The sequence below is a fragment of the Leopardus geoffroyi genome, chromosome A1 (genome assembly GCF_018350155.1).
Source record: "Leopardus geoffroyi isolate Oge1 chromosome A1, O.geoffroyi_Oge1_pat1.0, whole genome shotgun sequence".
Classification (NCBI taxonomy): domain Eukaryota; kingdom Metazoa; phylum Chordata; class Mammalia; order Carnivora; family Felidae; genus Leopardus; species Leopardus geoffroyi.
In genome coordinates, this window is record NC_059326.1 from 121,340,149 (window position 1) to 121,363,615 (window position 23,467).

The window sequence follows — 23,467 nt, forward strand, 5'->3', positions numbered from 1 at the left end:
CTTTTTTAGAGTTCTTCACATTTTACAAGCACTTTCACATCTTTTAACTCATTGGATATGTTCAAGAGTCCCTCCTGTAAGGGAGATGTGATTTTACAGATGAGGAAAGTGATATACAGAGTTAAGCAACCTGCTCAAGAGCTGGGTTTCAGGTTTTCTATAGTACGAACCCCCAAAATCCCATTCATATCCTGCACCCCAACTCTCCTGTATAGCCGAATAATGGGAGCCTGTGATAATCAGAAGACCCCTCAGAGCACTTCAGGAAACTTCGTAAGACACTAGGCCAGTAGGCAGAGTTTCCATGACTCAGACCACGATCTGTCCATCCACACCCCAGGCCAAAGGCTGGTTACCCTGTAGGTCCCTGTCCCTAACAGCGTTCCCAACTTTTTTCATTCTCTAGCACACCCAACCCTTTCACTTAAACCACCACCACAGATCCCTGCACTGCCCATGGCTCCGCCTTCATCCACCCCACATCCACCCAGGCACAGCCTGTCACAAAGCAGTGAGGCCATCCCCACACATGAAACACTGTTTCTATGACATAACTCCAAGGAAAGTGATAACCCATTGTACTCTCTGGGGGGGTCAGAGCTGAAGTCCTATGTCCAGTTTGGGGGAGCTTCATAAAGGTGGGGCACAGTGTCCGGAGGAGGGCCACAAAGATGGTGAGGAGACAGAACACTACACCACAGTAGACAGTCATAAAAACACTAGGGTAAAGCTACAGAAGACAGGGTCAGAGGGACCATAACAAGCTGTGGAGACAGGAAATCTGTTCCATGAGGGGAAAGTGAACAAGTGGATACAACTTAGAAGTTGGATCCGTAAAAGTTTGCACTTTCTAACACATAGATTTTTTTCCAATAAGGTTGGCTGGTGAGGTGGTAGGACCCCCTTTCTAGGAAGAGTACAGGCAAAGTCTGGGTTTCCATAGATCCAGGCTTAGATAAAAAGATTTCTTCACATGGCAGAAAGTTGAACCGGAAGTTATCTCCTTCAGTGGAAGGTTCTTGGAATTTGTTAGAAAGTTGCAAAATCTACAAACCAAGGGTGTCTATAACTGATGCTGTAGTCAACAAATATTTATCAAGCATAAACTATGTGTCAGGCACCTTTTTAGACACAGGAGAAACACCAGTGAACAAAACACACAAAATCTCTGCCCACCAGAAGTTACATCCTAGTGGTACAGACAGATAATAAACAAGGTATATAAGGAATGTAAATGGTGTGTTAATGGTAAAGGCCAAGAAGAAAAACAAGAAAAGAATAGAATTAGTAGAGGTGGTGACTAAAATTTTAATAGGTTGGTCAGGGATGGCCTTACTGAGAAGAAGAAAATGAGGCAGGTGTATTCCAGACCAAGGAACAGCAAGTACAATTGCCCTCAAGTAGGAGTGAGCCTGACATGAAGACCAGTAGGACTGGTTTAGAGCAAGTCAGGGGGATGTTAGCAGGAAATGAGGTCAGAATGGTAACAGGTGAGCCAGATCATATAGAATTTCCTAGGTCATAATGAGGAATTGGCTTTATCGCTATTGCAAGGTTTTGAGCATAAGAGTGACATGACTTAACTTACATTTTAACCAAAATCCCTGTAGTTGCTAGTTTGAGAGTAAGCTGTAGAAAGGAAATGTGGAAGCAGAGAAACTAATTAAGAAGATACTGTAATACTCTGGGGGAGAAGTGATGGTGAATGGAGCCAAGGCATTAGCCAAGGAGGCAGGGAGAGGTGGTTAGATTCTGGATATACTCTGAAGGTAGACACCGCAGGATTTTCTGACAAATCAAATATCGGGTGTGAAAGAATAGAGGAGTAAGGTGAGTCCTAGTTTTTTGCCCCAAGTAACTGGAAAATGGAGTTGCCTTTTACTGAGCTAGAGGGGGAAACCAAGAGGAATGGGTTCTGAGATGTGAGGGGAAGCAAAAGCTCAGTTTGCAGCAGATTAAGTCTTAGATGCCTGTTAGCAATCCTGGTAGAGATGTTGGCAAATGGTTGAGTATACAAGCCCAGCATTTAAGCAAGAAGGTCCAGGCTTGAGAACGTATTTAAAACCCTAGGACTAGATGAGACCATTGTGGTAGGATCAATTGCATTAGAGAGAATGACAGTGAGCCAGAAGCCAAATTTTATGTATGCGTGTGTGTGTGTGTGTGTGTATGCGCTCGCGCGCGTGCGTGTATATAATTTACTGTCAAGTTAGCTAACATACAGCGTATGCAGCATGCTCTTGGCTTCAGGATTAGATTCCCTTGTTCATTGCTTACATATAACACCCAGGTCCCAACAAATGCCCTCCTCAATGCCCATCACCCATTTTCCCCTCCCCCACCCCCATCAACCCTCAGTTTGTTCTCTGTGTATTTAAGAGTTTCTTATGTTTTGCCTCCCTCTCTGTTTGTAACTATTTTTTTTTCTTCCCTTCCCCCATGGCCAGAGGGTAAAATCTTCATGGAATGAGTGGAGAGAGGCTGAGAGAGGAAATGGTGACAAAGTGATGTGACAGGTGGTCAAGTCTGATACTATGAGTCAAAGCTGGGAAGGATTGAGGAGGGTGGGGGAATGGTCTAGAGGTGCCAATGAAGAGCAAGAAGGTATCTACCCTAACTCAGGAACACTTTCTTCCATGGGATCTGACATCAATTCTGTAAGGCCCATGTCTGCTACTAATGCATTTGCTTATGCATCACGCCTTAGCCCAGTGTCCTGGTTAATCCATGAAAACACCATTACAATAAGTGTGACCATATAATTTATCATCCAAACTAGGACACTTTTTTAATCTTTTTTAATCTTTATTTTTGAGAGAGAGAGAGAGGGGGAGAGAGAGAGAGAGAGAGAGAGAGAGAGAGAGAGAAACAGAGACAGAAGGAGACACAGAATCCGAAGCAGGCTCCAGGCCCAGAGCTGTCAGCACGGAGCCCGACATGGTGCTTGAACTCGTGAACCACGAGATCATGACCTGAGCCAAAGTTGGATGCTTAACTGATTGAACCAACCAGTCACCCCCAAACTAGGACACTTTTAAGAAAAGAAGGAGAGAGAGACACACACACACACTTTTAATACACCAGGAGAGCAGGTGTAAACTAAGACTCTCCTAGGAAAATCTGGACAAATGGTTACCCTCACTAGAATGCATGGAGGATTCGATTCCAGTGTATTCCAAGGCTCCAGCTTCCCTTTCTCTCCTTGGCTTTTCTCCTAGATACATGTATTGTGTCCTTAGGCAAGCCATGAGCCATCTAGACTCGCCTGTTCAGAGACAGACACATCAGACAGTGGATGGAGTTTCAGCCATACGTTGCCATTGAATCTGTCCCTCCCCTCCAGTTGATAGAATCCTGAACATATGTGTATACTGAGGTGCTACTTACGTGGATGTGGGTTTTGCTTCTAGGGAACCAACATTTCCAAAAAGAGCAAATCCCTGTCAGAGTATATTCTCCTGACTGCTGTTAAGTGACAGAGGATTGGTGCTCTCTCTGTGTGAAGTTCTCCTTGGTGGTCCCCTGAGGCAAAGGAAGGTCCCATCACCAGTAATCTTAAACATGGGTCTACGATGCCCGATTTATCTACCTGGGAGCAGCTCATCCTTGTTCTTAGCCACCCTCTCCTTTTGCTTCTTGGGGCTGAATGATGTGGTCCTTTGTCAGCTTAGTTTCCACTCCTTTTAGCAGGTTGTGTTAGCACTGAATGGGTTGGACTACATGTGCAAGGCCCCTTTCTGCTCTTTGGTTCTGCATGTGTGTGAGGTTTTGTTCCCATCTCTGTTTTCTGTTTGCAGTGATGCCTCTCACCACCAGCAGCCCCCTTGGGCTAGAAGGCAGCCTTTTATAAAAGAGCCAGGGCTCGAAAGTATGAGGTCCCCCCTGAGCACTGGAACCTTTGCTTTATTAGCATTATGCCCCAATGAACTGGGCCTGCCAGAGCTTGGGGACTAACTCTATAGAAAGACTAGTGCTGACCCAAATGCCAGGGTTTTAAGATTCAGCAAGTGAGCCTTTTAATTCCCAAGAGAATAAAAGGCAGCTGTGCCCTCCAGAGCGCCAGCCCTCTCTCAATGCTAGATAGTGACACCCACCTATCCAGCCGAGTTGACCACAAGTAAATCTCTGCCACCGTGACATGCTTTCCGAGGCCCTGGAGGCAGCCACAGGCTCAGACTGTGCAGAACGTTTATCAAGTTTCCATCTAAATCCCCTCTGACTAGCGTCAACATACTTTTCCTCCTTCAGGCATAGTCTTGGTGGGAGGCACAAGTTTCCTCTCTTTTCAGAGGCTTAAGAAACTAGCTCCTCCTTCTCATGTCCCCCTCCTCCTCCTCTCTATCCTGCTCTTGCTCCTTATCCTCCCTCTCCTTCTCCCATCACCCCAGCTAAGAAACAGGCTCAGCCCATCTGAGGCTCTCTCTTAGGGCTTGGAAGCTTGAACCAGAGAGGAAAGAATGTGGTTGCAGTTGAAGACCTTTCATGGCAAGAACACAATCAGCAACGTCTGATCAGACCCCTGCCCCCTATCTCAGATATCTGCTGCCAGACTCTCAGCAGCCTCCCTCAGGTCCTGTTTCCAAGGCCTCTCTGCCCCTCATGTTCTCCCAACACAGTCCCTTCTGTCCAGTAGCCAGGATATTCCTCTTTCTTACAACCTTCACCAGGCACATGCGCCCCCCCTGGTGCCTTATGGATGGAAAAAGCAATACAGGGGCCAACACTCGGTTCTTTGAACTTTCTACACAGAACTATATAAAGTTGCCAGGGTGCAAGCTTTCCCTTACCAGGAAGCTGCTGCCAGTGGTGAGTACAGGAGAGCTGCAAATGCCCCTTCACATACGGCGGGGGGAAGGGGCTAGGTCTTATGGGTTCCTATGACAGACAGAAAAGGGGACACAGACATGCACACTCAAAGCAGCACAAAGGAGCAAGTTGGAGGCAATAGCACTCCTTCCCCCCCCAACCCTTCTTTCAGTCTCTCCATTTGGAAAACAAGGATCAGAATGTTTACAGGTCTGGAGTATAATGGGGATTAATTAACATATGTTCACAAAGTACTTTGATATTAGAAGAAAGCGCTGGGTAAGTGCTGAGCTTTTTGCCAAAAGACAGAGAGGGACTCCGTGTTAGAAGGAGGACTTTGGATTTAAGAGTTTTTGGAACCTGACCTAGTGCTGGGCTCAGAAAAATCAGGTGGCAGCTCGGTCTATCAACAGTCATTCAGAGAAGAGACTTGTGGAATAAGGCTGGCTTGGGCCTAATTAACTGTATTCTGTGCTTGCTGCTGCTGGAAATGGTTATGGAACCTGTCTTTCCTGTGGCCAGCCCATTTTACAGCATCCAACACCTTGAGGCCCCCCATTCAAAAAACAGGCAGATCTAGCACATGACCATGGAGGCCAAGGCCAAGGATTTCTCTCCACTGCCAGCCCTTAGCTCCAGAATAGAGTGGGAGCTCTTACTGGCAGGAAGCCTGCACCCCTTTACTGACGACATCACCAGGGACCAGAGGCAGGTTGATGGCTGTGTATAGAAGTCCCATCACTGTAAGCATCATTCCTGGGCATTTGGCTGCATATGCTTCTTGGGCAGAGTTGGTCACGTTAAATAACGCCTTACCTATCTTTGTACCACTGGCTGGCTCGTTGTTAAGCTCCATATCACTTTTTTCAGCCAAAGAAGGAGAGAAAAGGAGAAGAAATAAAGGGAAATGACTGTAGGCATTAAAGGGAAGGCCATCAGGGAGGGCATCTCTGAGCCAGGGTCTTGGTTGAGTTGGTTGTTCCCAGGGAGGTTATTTCATCATCCGAGTGACAAGCTGATCGATGGACTACTCAATCGGGGCTGTGATTTTGGGGTAGGATTGGTAAAAGGGCAAGAAGGGCATGTAAAATGGCAGCCATTCCCCATAGGGTTCAGGGAGTGGCAATCTGGAAGCGAGTGACTGGAGATTGGTGTTTTATAAAACTTTAATACTAGTCTTAAAAGTCAGAACCCAAGGCTGAAAAGGGAGGGTCTTCCAAAGGCATGTGTAGGGCCTCCCCACTGCTTCAGTTTGTTTCTTTCAAGCAGGATTCAGGGCTTACCTTGCTACCTAAACGATGAACACTCTCCCTAGCCAGGAGGGAGTGTGCTCAGTGGTAAGACAGTGATCTTTTCAGTGGTAGAGGACAGGGCCAGCCTGGACCTGGGTTCAAATCTCAGGTCTAGTAGCTGCTTGGCCAAGTAACTGTAAGCCTTTATTTTCTTATCCATAAAATAGTGGCACTTGGGGTGCCTGGGTGGCTCAGTTGGTTGAGGGTCCAACTTCGGCTCAGGTCATGATCTCGTGATTCACGAGTTCGAGCCCTGCGTCAGGCTCTGTACTGGCAGCTCAAAGCCTGGAGCCTGCTTCAGATTCTGTGTCTCCCTCTCTCTCTGCCCCTCCCCTGCTCACACTCAGTGTCTGTCTCTCTCTCTCTCAAAAATAAATAAAAACATTTTTAAAAATTAAAACAAAAATAGTAGCACTAATAGTACATACCTCAGAAGGCTGTTGTGACGAACCCACAAGATAATGGGGGCAAAGCACTGCCCAATGCCCAGCATACAGTAAGTGCTCAACATGTGTTAGCCCAAACAACTGGCATCAGTGCTGAAAGCATCATGGAAATCATTCAACAAACTTTTGATAAGCAATAGATGCAGAACACGAAGCATATAAAATAAGGCATAAAATATCTCTGCCTTCCCTGAGTTTAGAATCAAAGGGGAAAGTCACAGAATGAATAGGAAATCAGAACCACAAAACGAGTTGAACATGTACAAGACCTTGTGCTCCAAACTCTTGGGGTTAGGAGTGATTAGAGCTGGAATGAAAGATGACCTAAGTCAAGTGTTCTCATTCCATTGGGGCCTCAGTATGAGCCCCTCTCCCTGCCCTCTGCACACCTGCACAGTTGCCCAGCTGTAAATCGTGAGACCCACATGATCATGCCTGTGTGGTTAATAAAGGGAGCATATATGATAGGAAGGGGGTGAAGAGAGACCACATTCAGTATATGGTTGAGAGCTTTTTTAAATAGGACTCATAACTGAACGTTTTCTTTATTTCTTCTCTTTAAAACGCTTGCAACAACCAGAAAGACATCTAGTTTTCCAGATTCTCGGAGTCCTGGTCTCTACGCCACATGGACGTTATCCAACTCCTCTGTGTCCTCCCAAGGCAGCATTTCAGAAGGTGATCCCCGGCAGAACCGTCCCTTCAAGTCCGTCTTTGTGCCCACCGCCATAGTCAACCCCGTGAGGAGCACAACCAACCCGGGGACTTTAGGACAGGGCTCTCTTCGGAGATCCGGGAGGAGCAGCATGAGAAAGAGTAAGTGGTGGCAGAGAGGTACGTGCCTACAGCTAAGTGATGGGGGGATCTGGCTCTGGGGTAGACAGAGTACATTTTGCAAAAGGAGGATACTGGCTTTAAAACCAGCCTCTGTAAAGGGTGCTTTTAATTCCCACACAGTGACTGGTCTTATTGGATGAAGCCAGACCGACTTAAGGTCACTGCCCTTGGTCACTCCACACACGTATACTGAATGGTGGGGATGGTAGCAGCCCGGAGCGCCAGCATATAATTAGAACACAGCCAAGGTGGATGCTGGCTGTAGTTAAGACAGAACGAGCAAAGTACTTGCTGGATCAGGGCTTCTCTGCTCCCGGGAACCCCGCAGGGGTGCTAAAAGGGAAACGTGGGAAATATCGGGGAGATGGGTGGTGAGGGGGGTAAAGAGGGTTGAAGAGTCAATGCTGAGAGTCCCCAAATCTTGCTTTGTTATTTGACTAATATATACATGAGGTGAAAAGCATTTTTATTGTACAAAAGGAAGTCTCCTTCATATCCATAACCCCTGTCCCCAGTGCTCTTCTGTGTATATACATAGTATCTCGTAATCGTACCCACCACATGCACTGTTCTGCAGCTTGCTGTTATTTTACCTGTGTAACATCCACACTGCTCACGTGGCAATGCTTTCATCCCCTAAAATATTGAACCACTACATAAGACCTCATTTTCAGGCACTTTAAAAAGCGTTTGGAACCCATTGTTCTACAAAACACGAAAGTTCTATATTTGCATACCTCTCTAGAAGACCACGAGCCAAGCCAAGTAAATTTGACTTATTCTACATTTTCTGATTTAAACTGGGCTCCACAGTCTCTCTATCTTAAAAAATGATTAAATATGAAAATGCAGTATGACCACTCAAAGCAAGAGGGTAACATGTGGGTCAGTATGCCACACAGGAAAAGGTCCCAAGAAAATTAAAATAGGTATCTTAGTCCCGCCCTCTCCCGGGGCTCTCACCTGACCACCTGCCCCACCACCATGTACTTGACCTCCCACTGTGTTGCCTCTACCCAGCTGCCCCTCCTCCCTCCTCCCTGCTGACCTTCCACCTCCTTCTCCCTGCCCACACACAAACGCCTCCTAAATAATCCCACCACAGAAGCCTGGGGCAACTGACTGGACCTCATCAGCCTCCAGTTTTCTCATTTGTAAAATGGAAATAAAAATAATACCTGCCTGGGCGCCTGGGTGGCTCAGTCAGTTAACCATCCAACTATTGACTTCAGCTCAGGTCATGATCTCACAGTTGTGAGATCGAGCCCCTGCTTCAGGCTCTACGCTGGCAGTATGGAGGCTACTTAGGATCCTCTCTCCCCCTCTCTCTCTGCCTCTCCCCTACTCACACTCTGCTTGTCTGTCTGTCTCTCTGTGTCTCTCAAAATAAATAAACATTAAAATCAGGGTATTGTGTGAATTTAATAAAAGAATCCATGTAAGACTGATGGCACCATGCCTGGCACATAATAAGGCTCAAGAAATAATAGCTGTTTTTATAGAGTGATCATTTTATCAGTACTATCATTGCTACTACAACTAAGCAGGTCCTCTTTGGCCCATCCAGTGTGTGAGTGACTCAGTGTTGAAACGTTCACACTCAGTCCACACCACTTATGAGTGCTGAGGCCTGTACCCCATTGGCAACCACTCACACTTCCTTTCACACACTGCCTCTACCTTTGCAAAGATCTTGCCGGACTTGGAGTTGTGACTGCACTGGATGCACGTGTAAATAAGAAAGCATTAAATCTCTTGGTAATAAGAACTGACAAGATCAACAGATGAGGCATAAAACCGATTTTTCACACGTTTCCAGGAGCCTAAGGACAGGCCTGCACAGCGCTGCTTTGACTTTCTCAAGTCCCGGAGGCTTTCTCTCTCCCTTTTCCCCAAGGTGAGGCTGGTCCAGCTATCAATCTCACCACAGCAAAGACACATGACAGGAGAATTGACTGTGCACCCCATAGGGCTGTCAGTGGAAAAATAAATGTCTACATTGAAAGGACAGACTTGTGTAAATGGCGCCTGGCTTGCTCACGGCAGCTGAGAACACCGACTGCGTTTAGTGAGCCTTCTGCTTTTCATGTTCACATCTGGCTTGAAGACGAGGTATGACGTAGAACATGGTGTTGGCTCAGGCCCTCTGTGCTGGACACAAATGTCTGTGATTCACACACGTGTCCAGAGGCTATCACAAAGGACTAACAACTCTGACCGGACATCACTGGTGCTCCCTAAATGCTGGGAGACCCTTACGGAGAAGTGGACTGAGGTGCTTCCCAGGGGTGTGCCTCCTGTCTCCCCACAGAGTGCACTGAAGTCCCTATCACGTACAGGACACGTGCCCGAGAGATGAAAACAACGTATGTCCTGTCTTCCAGAGAATTTGAGGGGGAGGAATGGCTTCCTTTTACTGAGGGAAGATCACCTCCGTTAACAACAAAAACAGAACAAAACAAACAAAAGCCAAAGGAAGGGATAAAACCATAGTCCTGGACCTTGTATTTTTCGGATTTGTTGTCCTTTACCCAAAAACAGTGAGAGTTAGAAACACGGGGCATTTATTATGTTCCAGGCACTGTCCTAACACTTTGCACACATCGTAAAATGTCGGCCTCCCAGCAGCCCTGTCAGATGCTGGGTTTACACACGAGGGGCTGAGATGCAGAGAAGGAATGTGGCTGACCTGTCTCAGGCTCCCTGAGAGGAAGTCTGATTCCAGAACCTCTGTCATGGGACTTTGCAAAGCTCATCCATGCACAGCCCTAACTCTGGAACAATCTTTGCAAACTTGCTTCCGTGTGGTGTCACGTTTGCCTGCACACTCTCTCCCTTAATTCCATTTGCCCTTCCGCCCCCAGCAAGGGCAATCCCGCCGCCCTATGCCTACCGCTCCTGTTAGAATAGTCTTCAAGTAGCTAGTCAGAGCCCCCTCCTGCCCTCTCTGCTTCCCTCTTTCCCACCCTCTCATCCCTCCCAGTTGACTGACTCTTGTGTTTTCAATTCCTTTCATCTCTTTCTTTTGTTTTGTTTCCTCTTTGGTTTGCACGCCTCTGTTTGCTTCTCACTGTGAAGCTGTCTCCTCAGGTTTGTGTTCTTCACTTTACAACTTATAGGCCCCGAAGTGAGAGAGTAGGTGTGTGTGTGTGTGTGTGTGTGTGTGTGTGTGTGTGTGTGTGAGAGAGAGAGAGAGAGAGAGAGAGAGGAGGCAAATGGAAGTAATACACCTTCTGACACTACCCCCCCCCCGCCCCCCGCCAAACATTCAGCTAGCCAGTTATTTCCTGCCAGCATCAGCAAACAGCACTAAAAAAAGAATAAGGTCACCTTTGAAAGACCCTGCGAGAATGTGAGCACACTCAAATGGGGAAAGTACTTAACTATTCTGGGCTATCAGGACACACGGCCCACACAAGACCAAGCGAAGCCACTGTCAGCAGCCCCCGGTGCTGATATCTGTGTCCTGTAATTCCTCAGATGGATCCCTGCAGAGGCCCGTCCAGTCAGGGATCCCCGCCCTGGTGGTGGGCTCCCTCAGACGCAGCCCCACCATGGTGGTACGGCCTCAGCAGTTCCCGTTCTACCAGCCACAGGGGGTCCCCCCTGCCCCCTCCACGGTGGTGGCGGCGGAACTGGGACCGCAGCCCGCTCCCACCGGGGAGCCTGCCCTCACGTGTGTCAGCAGAGGTGGCGACACCAGGACCCGCTCAGCCGCCAGTTCCCTCATCATGGAAGGCAAGGAAATCCCCGTCAAGAGCGAGCCTCTACCTAAACCACCTGCATCCGCCCCACCATCCATCCTAGTGAAACCAGAAAACTCCAGAAATGGCAGCGAAAAGGTAGGAGTGAGGTGACATGAGGGGTGGGGCGTATAGAGTCTTTATATCCCTAACTTGGCACAGCGTCCCAGCTCCCGAGGTTTGTTTTACCTGGACGAGGTATCAAAATTGCCTCAAAAGAATCCTCACACACAGTGTCCCCCCACACACCCCTCAGGCCACTGACACCCTCTGCAGATGTGTTACTGTATTCTCCTTCATGCCTCCTGAACGTTTCGTACGTGTGTCTTTCGAGGCCCAGAGGTAAGTTGGAAAAAACGTGGCTTTGTCATCAGCCTTCTCTTGATTTGAATTCCAGATCAGCTGCTTGCTGTCTGGTGTCTTAGCCAAAACACTTCACCTTCCTTAGACTCTTTTTGCTTAATCTGTAAAATAGCAGTACGAACGGGAACAGCCTCCTAGGACTGATGCAGAGATGAAACGAGATGAGACGTGTAGAGTACTTAAACGGGGCTTGATCATAAGCGTTCATGATATAGAAGAGGCCACTGAGACACAGGAGAAATTTAAGGGATTTATCAAAGTCACACCAAATTATAATGATTCCAACAACTAACTTTTACTGTAACCTCTGTGGCAGAGTTCAGATCTTTTAACTTCTAGTCCAGGGCTTTTCCCACTAGAAGCCATGGGTTTTGTAAAAGTTTTATGTTCTCAATAATATCCTTTTAAGGCAGGAGGAACAGCGAGACAGAGGAGGTGACATTAAGGAAATTAAGGTGACTGTTATCTTTTAGTTTACTGACCATCACCTCCACCACCAGCCCCACCATGACCCATTCCAGGCCAAAAGGAAAGATGATGTGGTCTCCTCCTCTTTGCTAAGCATTTACTGAATGCTAACAACTTGGCAGGCACCGTGCTGACTACTGTGCATGCCTTATCTCATTTAATCCTGACAATAACCCTCTGAAGTGGTTATTTTAATTCTCAACAACCCCCTCTAGTAGATATTATTATTGTCGTCCTCGTTTTAAAATGAGGAAAGGAGGCTTGAGGAGTTAAAGGGCTTTACCAAAAGACACACAGCTGACGCATGTGAGTGTCTGGAGTAGAATCCAGATCTGATACAAAAACTCATGTTCTTAACACTAAGCTGTAAGCTTGTAAGGAAAAGCATTTGGAAAAAAAGTATTGACTGATATCAATGTTGGGAGTTCTTTTTCTGGATTTTAGCATTCAAATAATTCAGAGTTTTCTAGGCCCCAGTTGCCTTTTACCCCAAGCTGTTAGACACAGCCCTCACATTGTCAGCATTTAAGAAGTGCCCAGACCTCTGTGAGATGTGGTGAGGGTCAAAAGTATGAAGAAACTTGGATTTTCAGTGGGGGACACTAGGATCCAATGTCATAGAAAAAGAAAGAAAGAAAGAAAAGAAAGAAAAGGAAAGAAAGAAAGAAAGAGAGAAAGAAAGAAGAAAGAAAGAAGAAAAGAAAAGAAAGAAAAGAGAAAGGAAGGAAGGAAGGAAGAAGAGAAGGAAGGAAGGAAGGAAGGAAGGAAGGAAGGAAGGGAAAGAAAAAGAAATTTCTAAGCAGTAGCACAGAACACTATTAAGCCCTAAATCAGGGCTGCGCTAAAGAAGTATCTGTTGGTACAAGGTAGCTATATAAGAGACAAGGAGAGGTGAAAGAAAGAGGGAGGAAAAAATCTTTAAAAATTAAAAAAAAAAAAATAAAAGGGAGGGAGGGAGAGAAGGGGCTTGGGCAACAGGAGACAATGCCTCCCATATGAAGGAGTCCTGCTCATCAGCTCCAGACAGCTATTGCCAGAATGGGGCACAGGCCTCAATGTACCAGCTTTGATTTTTTAAGAGACATATGAAATTCTAATTTTTATATGCAATCTCCCAACTTTATGTGTTGGCAACTAAATCAGACTCTCCAACATGCTGCAGACTAAATTCAAACAGCAGGAGTCCACTTTGCAACCTCTGCTCTGAGGATATAAGGCCATCATGAGACTTTTGAGTTGGGAGTCGACAGGTGGGGGGGCCTCAAGGAAGAGGTGGGCCTGGAGATTGGCCTGAAGGGCAGGTGGTGTGGAGAGAGAGAAGGTGAACCTCTTGTACTTTCTGGAAGGTGCCATAACCTCTTGCCTCAGCCCTTTTCTCAAGTGACTGCCTCTCCCATTTCTTCTAGGTAATTTCTAATCGTTCTTCAGTTCTCAATTTAAATAGCTGTGGCTCTCGGAGGCCTTCCCCAGATGCTCCACTGCTGCTAGATAGGCCCCTGCGCACCCCTAGGGGCCTCCGCATTTGTTACCACTGCCTGTCAGGGCAGTCTTGTTCCCTCTTGGGTCCGCAGCACCTAACAGCGCAGTGCATCCGAGACCCTCAGAGTAGACACAGGCATTCGCGAGGGAACACAGAAATGAGGTGTTTTAAGTAGGGACATGTGTGGAGAAGCAGCAGGACTCAAGTCCCAGGGAAAACCTCCCAGCTCCTGCCTCACCTGGGCCCCTGTGCTCTCCTTTCTCTTGCAGCAAGTCAAAACTGTGCGATTTCAGAATTACAGCCCTCCTCCGGCCAAACAGTACACCTCCCACCCCACGTCAGGAAAGCCTGAACAGCCTGCCATCCCCAAGGGGTCCCAGCCCGAAGCCGCCCCCTCAGGCCCAGAGATGACCGTCCTATTCGCCCACCGAAGCGGCTGCCATTCCGGACAGCAGACAGACCTCCGGAGGAAGTCGACTTTGGGCAAGACCACCACCCCAGTGTCCACTGCTTCGGCCACACAGACCGTGTTTCCCAGCAAATGAATCTACGGGTGGCTTTTCCCAGACCCCAAAGAGGTGAATTGCATTTAAATACAGTCTGCCTCCACTGGTGGCATCCTGCCATTCTTTGGGTTCTTGAGCTCGGGTCCTGGTTCCGCCAGCAGGTGGGAGAGGAAAGACCGGGAGCAGGGTTCCTGCCCTGGGTGGGAAGATAGAGTGCATGGCCTTCTACACATAATGCTTTGATGCAGCAAGGCTGCTACTCAGACCAAGGAGTGGGAGACAGTCTTGCCCACCCTGTTCCCTCATCCCTTGTGTTCCGTGTAGCATTTCTATGGCGCTCTCAAAGGGGCTTCAGCCAGGGGCTTCACAATGGTGGGAATGTTGGCATTGCTTCTTTGACCTCATCACCATGTTCTCAACAAGCATTAGGACAGCTTCTGCCATCTTTGGGGCCTGTACGCTGACCGCTAGTGGCTGCCATACGTTGTTCCCTCCACAGAGTCATCATCCTGGCTGCCAAGGGATATTGGGGGAAGGATGTATGGTGGATACTCTGATCTTCTGAGAACCCTCTAAAACCAAAGGGAGTCAGCTTAGTGGACTTGGTCCGAACAAGAAGGTCAGAGAGAAAGTGATGATCGATCACAATTTAAGCCTCTCGATCTGTTTCCCTACGTATAATCCTACACGACACATAAAGCAGGAAGCACAGAGCTGGGGGTAGAGCCCTGTGTGGAATTATGGATAGTTCATTCTTCCTGGCTCCAGCCTGACTTCCCCAAGAAAACACGGCATGCTTAAAAAGAACTCTGTAAGGGGCTTGAGTTTAGATATATATTCCATTTGCATGACAACATTCTTTACCTTCTCCAATTTGTTCCCGATTTGTTTGGGGCAGACTAGCTGTTTCACTGGGTTGTGGGATAAGGCAGCAGGGTCAGTGAGGAGATGCCAGTCCAAAGCTGGAGTGGAGACATTCCCCAGAGAACAGCTGCTGTCAAAGGGACCCAGCAGAGAAGGTGGGAGAGGAAAGGGGGAACAGAGGAGGAAAGGGTGAGGCACAAACAAAAGCAGTCAGAGAAAAGGTGGGGGTGGTGAATAGAACAGAGGAAGATAGATTGGGTGGTTCCGTCAGGGAAGAAGGGAAAAGGGGAAGAGCGGCTTTGACACTCATGACAACTGGGAACAGAAGGGTGGAGTCTGCAAAAGCAGATGACCGCATTGAGACGGGACTGAAGCGAAAGCCTTACAAACAGGGCTGAGGGGGCACCCCAGAGAGCTGAGGCAATGTTGTAAGACAACCCATTAATTCTCATTAGACTTAACTGTTGTGATTTAACATTTATTGCTTGCCCATCAATGTGGGCACCTTAGTACATAAATGCCATTTGCCACTAAGGCTGGGTGTTGTTAAAAAAAAAAAAAGGCTGGTCTAATTAGACCTTTTCCCTGGACAGTTCTTGAAATCCTGGGATTAAAAACATTTATCTTTTACATAACCCCCCCCAACACACACACACACACACACACACACACACACACACAGCCAACTGAATTGTCCACATACTTTTGCAGTTATTAATAAAGCAAAAACAAAACCATAATCCTGCCAAGGACACTGCACGTATGTCACACCTATGGAGTTGGTAGAGCCAACCTGGTGACACATTCTAGTGTTTCTTTGAGATGTGACCCTTGCCTACTTTGCAGAAGCAACACTAACGACTCTTACCTCACTGAGCTGAAAAATAATCCACATGGAGAATTGGGAGAAGGTCACAAGGACAGGGAGGCATCCTGTTATTCGTCAAAATTTAAGTACCTAAGCTGCTTCTCTATTCAAAAGAACACCCTCAATGAGTTTAGCGATGAGTTCAGCAAGCTGTTCTACTACCAGAGTGGCAGGTACATGAGATGACCAGCCAATTAAGTATTTATTCTGTGCCTCAGTAACAATGGATCCAGTTAATTTTTAACTGTTGTGGCTGACAAGCGGGTTGTACAGGAGTAGTGGAGACACGATCCTTGACTTCCAAATGAAAAAGAATATTTTTCCAATTGTGCACTCTCTGTAGAGGGTTGCCTTTCTGAGAAATGTGAACAACTCCAAAAGTTTGATACCCCCATTCCATCCAGGCTCTTCACCAATACCCAACATCCCACTTCCTCCCTCCCAAACTAAACCCCGTGTCTGTAGGGTTATATGAGGATTTGAAAGGAGCAGGAGAGTGTCATTTCCAAGTAAAAGGTGAACCCGCTGGCACCTCCAATCACTTATTCCACCAATGTGTTTCAGACATTTCCTGTGAGCAGGGCACTGCAGTGAGAACAACAGATACATCCTCTCCTATAATGTCTGCTGTAACCTTATAAGGCAACTGTAAGTGTCCCAGTGCAGAGCCAAGGAAACCAAGGCTTAAAGGGTAACCACAGATTGTAGCAGAGTGATTTTGACAGCTGCCCACACCCTTGAGTTCAAGGTCTATGATTTCAAAGCCCAACGTGGGACTATGATTTATGAACTAAGAGACCATCCTTGGCCTCAGGCCACTGACTTCAGGCTGCAGGGACATGACATAGTACAGTGGTTACAAATGTAGTCTCTGCTACACAAAGAATAATTTCAGATCCAATTCCCAATTACCACTTACTAGCCATGTAATGTTGGGCAAGTTACTTAATCTCTCTGAGCCATGTTTTCCTACCTATGAATGATAATAGTGCCAAACTCAGTGGGCTATTCTAAGGATTAACTGACATAATATTATAAAGTGACATTGTGCACACCCCACACATGTCAAACTTGGGTGTTTTTAAGGGAGCGGGCCCCTGAAATTCCAGGTGAGAAAATCTAAAGCAAGGGCATGGCCAGGGTGAAGGTGCTAGGAGGAAACCAGTGTAGCCCCATCATGGAGGTCAGAACATAGACTAGACTAAGTCCTGAAGGACATATAGGAGTCAGAAAAAAGCGTGGGGAGAATGGCATCCCAAGCAGAGATAGAAGCATTGACATCTGGATTTAAATGTATTAATCAAGCCAAGTTCTCTTAGAGGAATCCATTTCTTTGTGGAACATTCCAGGGATCCTAGGTAGAAACAAGCACTTCATATCAAGCATCCCATCCTGTGCGAGCTCCACCCCTCAGCTAAGGCTCAGAGTGGCTAGGAAAGTGCCCCCTCACCTCATAAGAAGCTCGAATCTCAGTGCTAGGAAAGCTGCTGAGGGTAGGCTCTGACTGAGGAAGACGGGGTCGGGGGACATCTGAGAGGTGATGGAGGGGCACAAGCAGCTGAGGACAGACTCTCAGGGCCACACTTGAGGAAATGGTCTCCTTAAGCAGCATCAGGACCCTCACCTAGACCTTGTCTCCTTTCCTTTCTCATGTCGGACCAGTGACACCTCCTCTACCCTCCACCCTCCACAGACAGGGCTTTTGGAGCAGGAAGAGTTTAAAACAGTGCCCCACCTGTGGGTTGGTGAGCTTCAGGACTGACCAATACATGGTCTGTCCGTGTCAGGCCAGCGTTCCAGAGCAGCAGCGATCCAGGGGTGCTGGGTCAGGGTCGAGCTGTAGTTAGACAGACATGGACTCTTCAATTTGTCCCAGTCCCAACAGCCTGCTTCACTCACTCACATGACCTACACTTGAACGAGGTGTGTTCTCCTAGAGTCCTAGAGTGAGCTGGACTTCACTTCAGAATCTTCAGTGATGCACTAATCATTAGAGCTGGACCCTTAGAGATCAGCTGACTCGGGCACTCAGGTCTCATGGCCTGACAGGGCTCAACAATTTTGAGGCAGGGACTAGACACCTGTGTTTTCAACGTATTCCCCAAGTGATTCTGATGTACAAGAATCAAATCCACCTTCCTCATACCATATAGTCAGACGGGAATGTGGCCACACTGGTGGCTAATATATTGAACTCTGCCTATAGTGACAGGTGAACAGGGGCCCTGAGCTCCCCAAGGCCTCTCCCCACTCCTGCCCTTTCTCGCCATTTTCCCCATCATCCAACCGCTAAAGGGCTCAGGCCAGGTGCAGCTAAGACCTTCAGCAATAAAGGCCTTTTTCATTCTCATTGGCTAGTGACTACACCATACTGGTTGTTATGTATCTCCACTGTTACCCTGTTATACAGAAAGAACATGGCCCAGAGAGGTCCCTCAGATATTGGGAGCACTCTTCCCCCCCCAAATCCTAGCCACTGTCCAGCTCCCTCACAATCACTTCCATCAAGGCTGTTGGCTTAGGAAAGGCGCAGACTTAGAGGGCGGGCAGTTCCTTGCTCACAGCTCTACCTTTTTCGCCAAACATCTTCATAGGTACAAGCAATGCTCGTTAGCTTCCCAGCTCCTCTGGCATCAACCGGGCAGTCAGGGAAGTCATTTGTTTCAGTACGATGAGCAGACATGATCCTCATCCGCTCGCTCGCCTCTGCCCATACAGACCAGCCTCACAGCCCCTGGACTCCCTTCCCAGGAAGTAAACAGCTGTGGCAGGCAGGGGAGCGGCGTCCTATCAAGTCTCCCCACTGGGAGCAAGTGCTGAGCAAGCTAGGCTATCCCAGGGCCGGCAGCTGCTGCCACGGGTGCTTCTCTTGTTTTGTCTTGACAGTCAAGACCCCAGTTGTGCCTTTGGCGAAGAGAAGGGAGTGTTAGCACTTCCAGCAACCTCTCAGGTGACCATGAATGACAGTCACTGGGGGAATGCATCTGGCAGGCAAGACCAAATCAGAGGAGTTAACTCCAAAGATCCTTTCCAGCGGGTTGGTGTCCCTGAGAATAAATCTTACAAGGACATTCTGCTTGAAATAGAACAATGTTAAATGAGCAAGCCATCTGTTTGCCAGGCCATAGTATTGTGTCCTAGACCAGAGCAGAAACAAAATGTTCTCAGGAAGCCCTTCTGCTTACTGACCTCCACTTTGACAAATAAAACGCAGCAGAGGTGGGACCAAAGGTGACAGCGGGGGGAGGGGGGGGCGGGAGGGGGAGCGCTGCAGATTCACCTGTACACTCATTCAGTAACAATCATCCACCACTCACTCTGAGTCAGGCTCTGTGAAACACAGTGGGGATTCAGGGGTTCAAAAAAGAGAGAAAATATATGTGGGCCTCACAGAGTGCTGTTTCTTATTAATTTTACTGGGTTTGAGGACTCCTTTCTGCCTTCTCCCTTTATAAAATTAAATGGTATGTGTGTGTGTCTCTCTCTCATACACACACGTACATATATATGACTGATCATAAAACAGATAACCATATACCTACCATCAACTTTTGTAAAAAAGAAAAAAAAAATCATTATCAATCCCATTGAAGCCTGGTGTGTGCTTCATCTAACTTCACTCCTTCTTCCCCTCCTCCCCACTTCTATCACAACCACTATCCTGAACTCGGAGCTCTTCATTCCTTTGGGAGCTTTCCACACGTGTACCATATGGAATTTTCAGTGCCGCTCATAGATCTGCTCAGTAAACACTAGTCATAGCGGTTATTACAACCTGAGGCCACAGATACCCTGCTGAATATTTGAACTCCCATCTGGCTTCTGTCACTAGGATTCTAAGGCTTTGGGTCATGGCTGGGAATTGAGATTTTGATGTACAGCATGTCAGGTTTTAAGAAGTTCTAGTTTAGAGGGATTTTTATAAGAACTGTTCCCAGTACAGCTGTTTAGAGAGAGACCTTGCTGCACCCGAATAGAGAAAATATGGGTTGTGGCTGTGGCCAAATGGTTTGAGTACAGGACTTTCCAGGCAGCTCTCCTCTGGGCCCTGCCTGGCACCTCTGGGGAGCCACCTGCAGAAACCAGAAGCAGGTCCTCAGAGTCTGATACGAAAACAGATCTGGCTGCTCCTGCTGCTGCTGCTGCTGCTGCTGCTGAAAAACCCTCACAACCACTTTATGAAGTCTACAGGGAAAAGCTATTTTTGTCCCCTGACTACAGATCAAGAAACTGAGACTCGGAATGTTTCAATGCTGCAAGGTTGCATAATTAGTTTAGGATAGGAGGGAGACCAAAAAAAAAAAAAAAAAGTGTCAATGACTTTCCATTCATAATAATTGTCATAATAATTGTCACCATTTACTGAGCACCTACTATGTATCAAGAACTTTACATGCTTTATACCATGTAATTCCATCCAACCCTATGAGGGGAGGTGTTGCATTATCCCATCTTAGAGATTACCATTAAGGCTCAGAGGTCAAATGACCCGTCTAAGGCAAAAAGGACTGGAACCCAGCACTCTAATCCCAAACCTTAATCTTAAATCACCTCGTCCCTCTTATTCAGTGGCAACCAGTAGCACACAACATGGGTGAGACTGGAGAGGATGGACAAATGGGCATGTGCTTCTGAAAAATGGGGATGAGGATGGGGTCGGGGTCAGGGTCAGGGGATAGCTTAACTCAGAGGGTCAGGCCCTCCAGGAGAAAAACTGTAAGGGTCTTGCCATCAAGAAGCAGGGGTGGGAAGGAAGGTAACTGAGGGTGTTCTGAACAGAATATCCAAGAAGCAAACGTACCCCTGCTACAAGGGCAGCCAGATACAGCCAAACAACTTTAAAAAGAACCGAAGCTTACAATGTGGTTCTGCATCGTTGACGTCAAAACACGATAATCATTTTGCATCCCCTAGACCCCTCCCTCTTCATGAGTTTATTTCTGGTTTTGCCTGCCCTCACTCTAAATGGCACAAGCAGAGACCCTGAAGATGGGGGTTTGACCTCCAAAATGATCTTCCACTTTCACCTGCTCTGTGGGAACAAGAGGGCTCCAAAGCAAGAACATCTTCCAGCGCTCCATGCTGGTATTCATCCAAAGTTCAAAGGCGATCGCTTTCAGGGGTAAATACACACCCACAGATGCAAGCTAATTATGCAAATAGGGTCGCTGCTGGATGGACAAGAACTACAACCCAGTAAGAACTAAAAGGATGCTAGCCAAGACCCAGGGAGAAAGGCAAAGGGCATTTGCAAAAGCCATTTTGTGTGTCCTCCGTTAATGCTATTAGAATCAATGGTAGCTTGACCGACCGGCTTGATGAAGGACATCTGTGATGTCAGAGTTCGATTGCTGTAGGTCACACATGCCCTGGAGGTCAGAGCCATCCTGATGCCATCGCCATGAAAACAGCGACTCCCTGGACCACCCAAGAGGATCGTGACAGCTAGTGGCATTCAGCAGACTGCATCTAAAAATAAGGAGGCAGCAAAAATATGTGGGGGGCCAAAGAGAAATTCAAATATGGTCTTCAGAGGGTTGTACCTGCCCCTGATTCCTGACCCTTCCCTACTCCCAGTTTCTTGGAGAGATGTTTTGCATCTCTGTCAAGAAAAAAGTGGAAAAAATTTCACTGCATGAAGAGGACATGTCAGGCACAGCTCGAGAGAGAGAAGCACCAGCTTCCATGACGAGGAACAGAGCAGTCAGTCAGAGGTTGGAAGGGAGTTTCAGATATCAGAACCACATTTCCAAATAGCCCATTCTGCACATTCTATTTATAAGCCAAGTTCTTTTTTAAGCGTACGCTGTTTTTACATGTTGGCAATTTTGAGAACCTAGGTTTCTTTATCATGGAGACTTCAAACAAAGGACTAGATTTTAAAGCTTTGGTCAACCAGGATTTGGGAGTAGCTATAGCAGCTATGTTCCCAATCCACTAGAACTTTTACAAGATATGGAAAGTCATATAATAGCTCAGGTGATGGGTTCTGGAATCAAATCCTAAGGGGTTTCATCCCAGCTTTGTCCCTTTCCAGTTATGTTTCCTTTGGCAAATGACTAAACAAAGTTGGACAGTTATGACATCTCCCCAAACCTGTTTGCTCGCCTGTGAAATGGGGATCAGAACCTCCACCTCGTGGGGTTCTCAGCAGGATTAAATGAAATGATGCACTGATCATGGTATGAGGTACACTGAAGTGTTTAATAAGCAGCGGGGAGTACCGAGAAATGGATATGGAGGCACAACCCCACATCAGAGAGTACAGGAAAAAGCGAGGCTCGAAAGTACAGACAGAAGTGGGAGGGGGGCAACCAGGGCAGGTTTCAGACGTCGGGGAGCTTCAGTGAGGAGAAACACATTCTGAGAGATGCTAGCACCGAGGAGTGTCATGTGCAGAGAAAACATCTGGGCTCTGGAATCCCAAGTCCCTGTGTTCAAGTCCCGGTATCCTTGGCTCTCTGATCTGGGACCAAGCTAACTAACCCCTGAAGAGTGGAAACAACCATCAGCACTTCAGAGGGTTACTGGCAACGTCGATTGAGCCAGGGAGGCCAGATGCTGGCGTGCACAAGGAACCCTGCAAGTGGTGGTTGCTGGAGGAGTTCGCAGGCTTGAAAGCAGGGGAGCAGGAGAAATGCTAAGTTTAAGAACAGAATCTCATGAGCTGCCATTCATTACATGTGTACTGAACGCCAGGTACTGAGCTAACTCCTCAGAGGGTGACTTACAAGGGCGGTTAAGAGCCCAACAAGTTAGGTGCCCCAGATTCAAATCTAGGCTCTGTGTTTCCTCCCTGTGTCACTGTGGGCAAGACACTGAATCTCGCCAGCCTTTAGTCCCCTTGCTCGTAAAGGGCAGGCAGCAAGGGTGCGTTCCCTGAGCAGTGCGGCGAGGAGCAAACGGGAGAATGGACACAAGTCACAAGCACAGGGCCCGACACATAGTGCTTGTGGTGTTAGCTGTCATTAGTATTGACATGTGTGTGGCTCACGTAGCCCTCACAACAGTTCAGGAGCTAAGTGTTAGTATCTTCTGTTCACTCAATCAAACAGCTGAGGCTCAGACGGTAAATCACTTGGCTAAGGTCACAGTAAGGAAGCCACGGGGCTGGTTTCGTAAAACTAGAAAGCCCTGATTTTTGTTCTCTTTACTTTTTAGATAAGCTGGTAAATGGCCCAGGGTTGAGGCAATATGACAGTTACTTTAAATGCACCTTATGCCATAACCCTCATCAGTCTTTTTTCTTCTGATTGCCCCCCATGACCTCACCTCCTCACCTGGAGACGGTGTAAGGTGTAGGGTCCTCTGTGACCCCAAGCACAGCCGGTGGAAGCATCTGTGGGGACCTGCAGGTTCACGAGGTGGCCAGGGCTTATGAAATGTCCATTCTGATTTGCAAGTAGGTCTGACACGGACATGCTTCCAGCTGGCTGTGATTTCGATAAAAACCCCTCCTCCTTGGTGCCAATTAGCAGACATGAAATGTCCCTGGCACACTTTGTAATTCAGAAAATGTATGTGCTGATTAGTTAATCTCCTGCTGGACACACCATTATGACCAAGGGGCTGCAGGCCAGCATCCTGCCCTCGCCCCATCTCCATTTAAAGGCACAGAATGTTTTCCTCCTGAGTAGAAATCACTGTCCCCTCATTCATTTATTTCCATCCAACAAATATTGAATGGGCACCTACCACGTGCAGTTTTGTTCCATACAGTTGGGATATGGCAGTGAATGGTGCAAGGAAAGTCCCTGCCTTCGCGAAGGGGAGTGAATGATAAACAACTAAATA

The 23,467-nt window shown here is 47.4% G+C and overlaps 1 protein-coding gene across 9 annotated transcripts in view; it reads left to right on the plus strand.

The window, feature by feature from the left end:
• SH3RF2 (SH3 domain containing ring finger 2) overlaps positions 1 to 23,467 on the plus strand; it is a 127,978-nt gene that overhangs the window by 98,688 nt on the left and 5,823 nt on the right. For 4 of the 9 annotated variants that reach the window (XM_045492603.1, XM_045492645.1, XM_045492597.1 and 1 more), the window contains 3 exons: positions 7,125 to 7,378; positions 10,862 to 11,223; positions 13,705 to 14,050. In XM_045492603.1, coding sequence (XP_045348559.1) covers positions 7,125 to 7,378; positions 10,862 to 11,223; positions 13,705 to 13,980 — 892 coding nt within the window. In that variant the 3' untranslated portion in view covers positions 13,981 to 14,050. Of the gene's footprint in view, positions 1 to 7,124; positions 7,379 to 10,861; positions 11,224 to 13,704; positions 14,051 to 23,467 lie in introns of those variants that run through there. The other 5 variants (XM_045492636.1, XM_045492620.1, XM_045492659.1 and 2 more) reach the window with 3 other exon arrangements.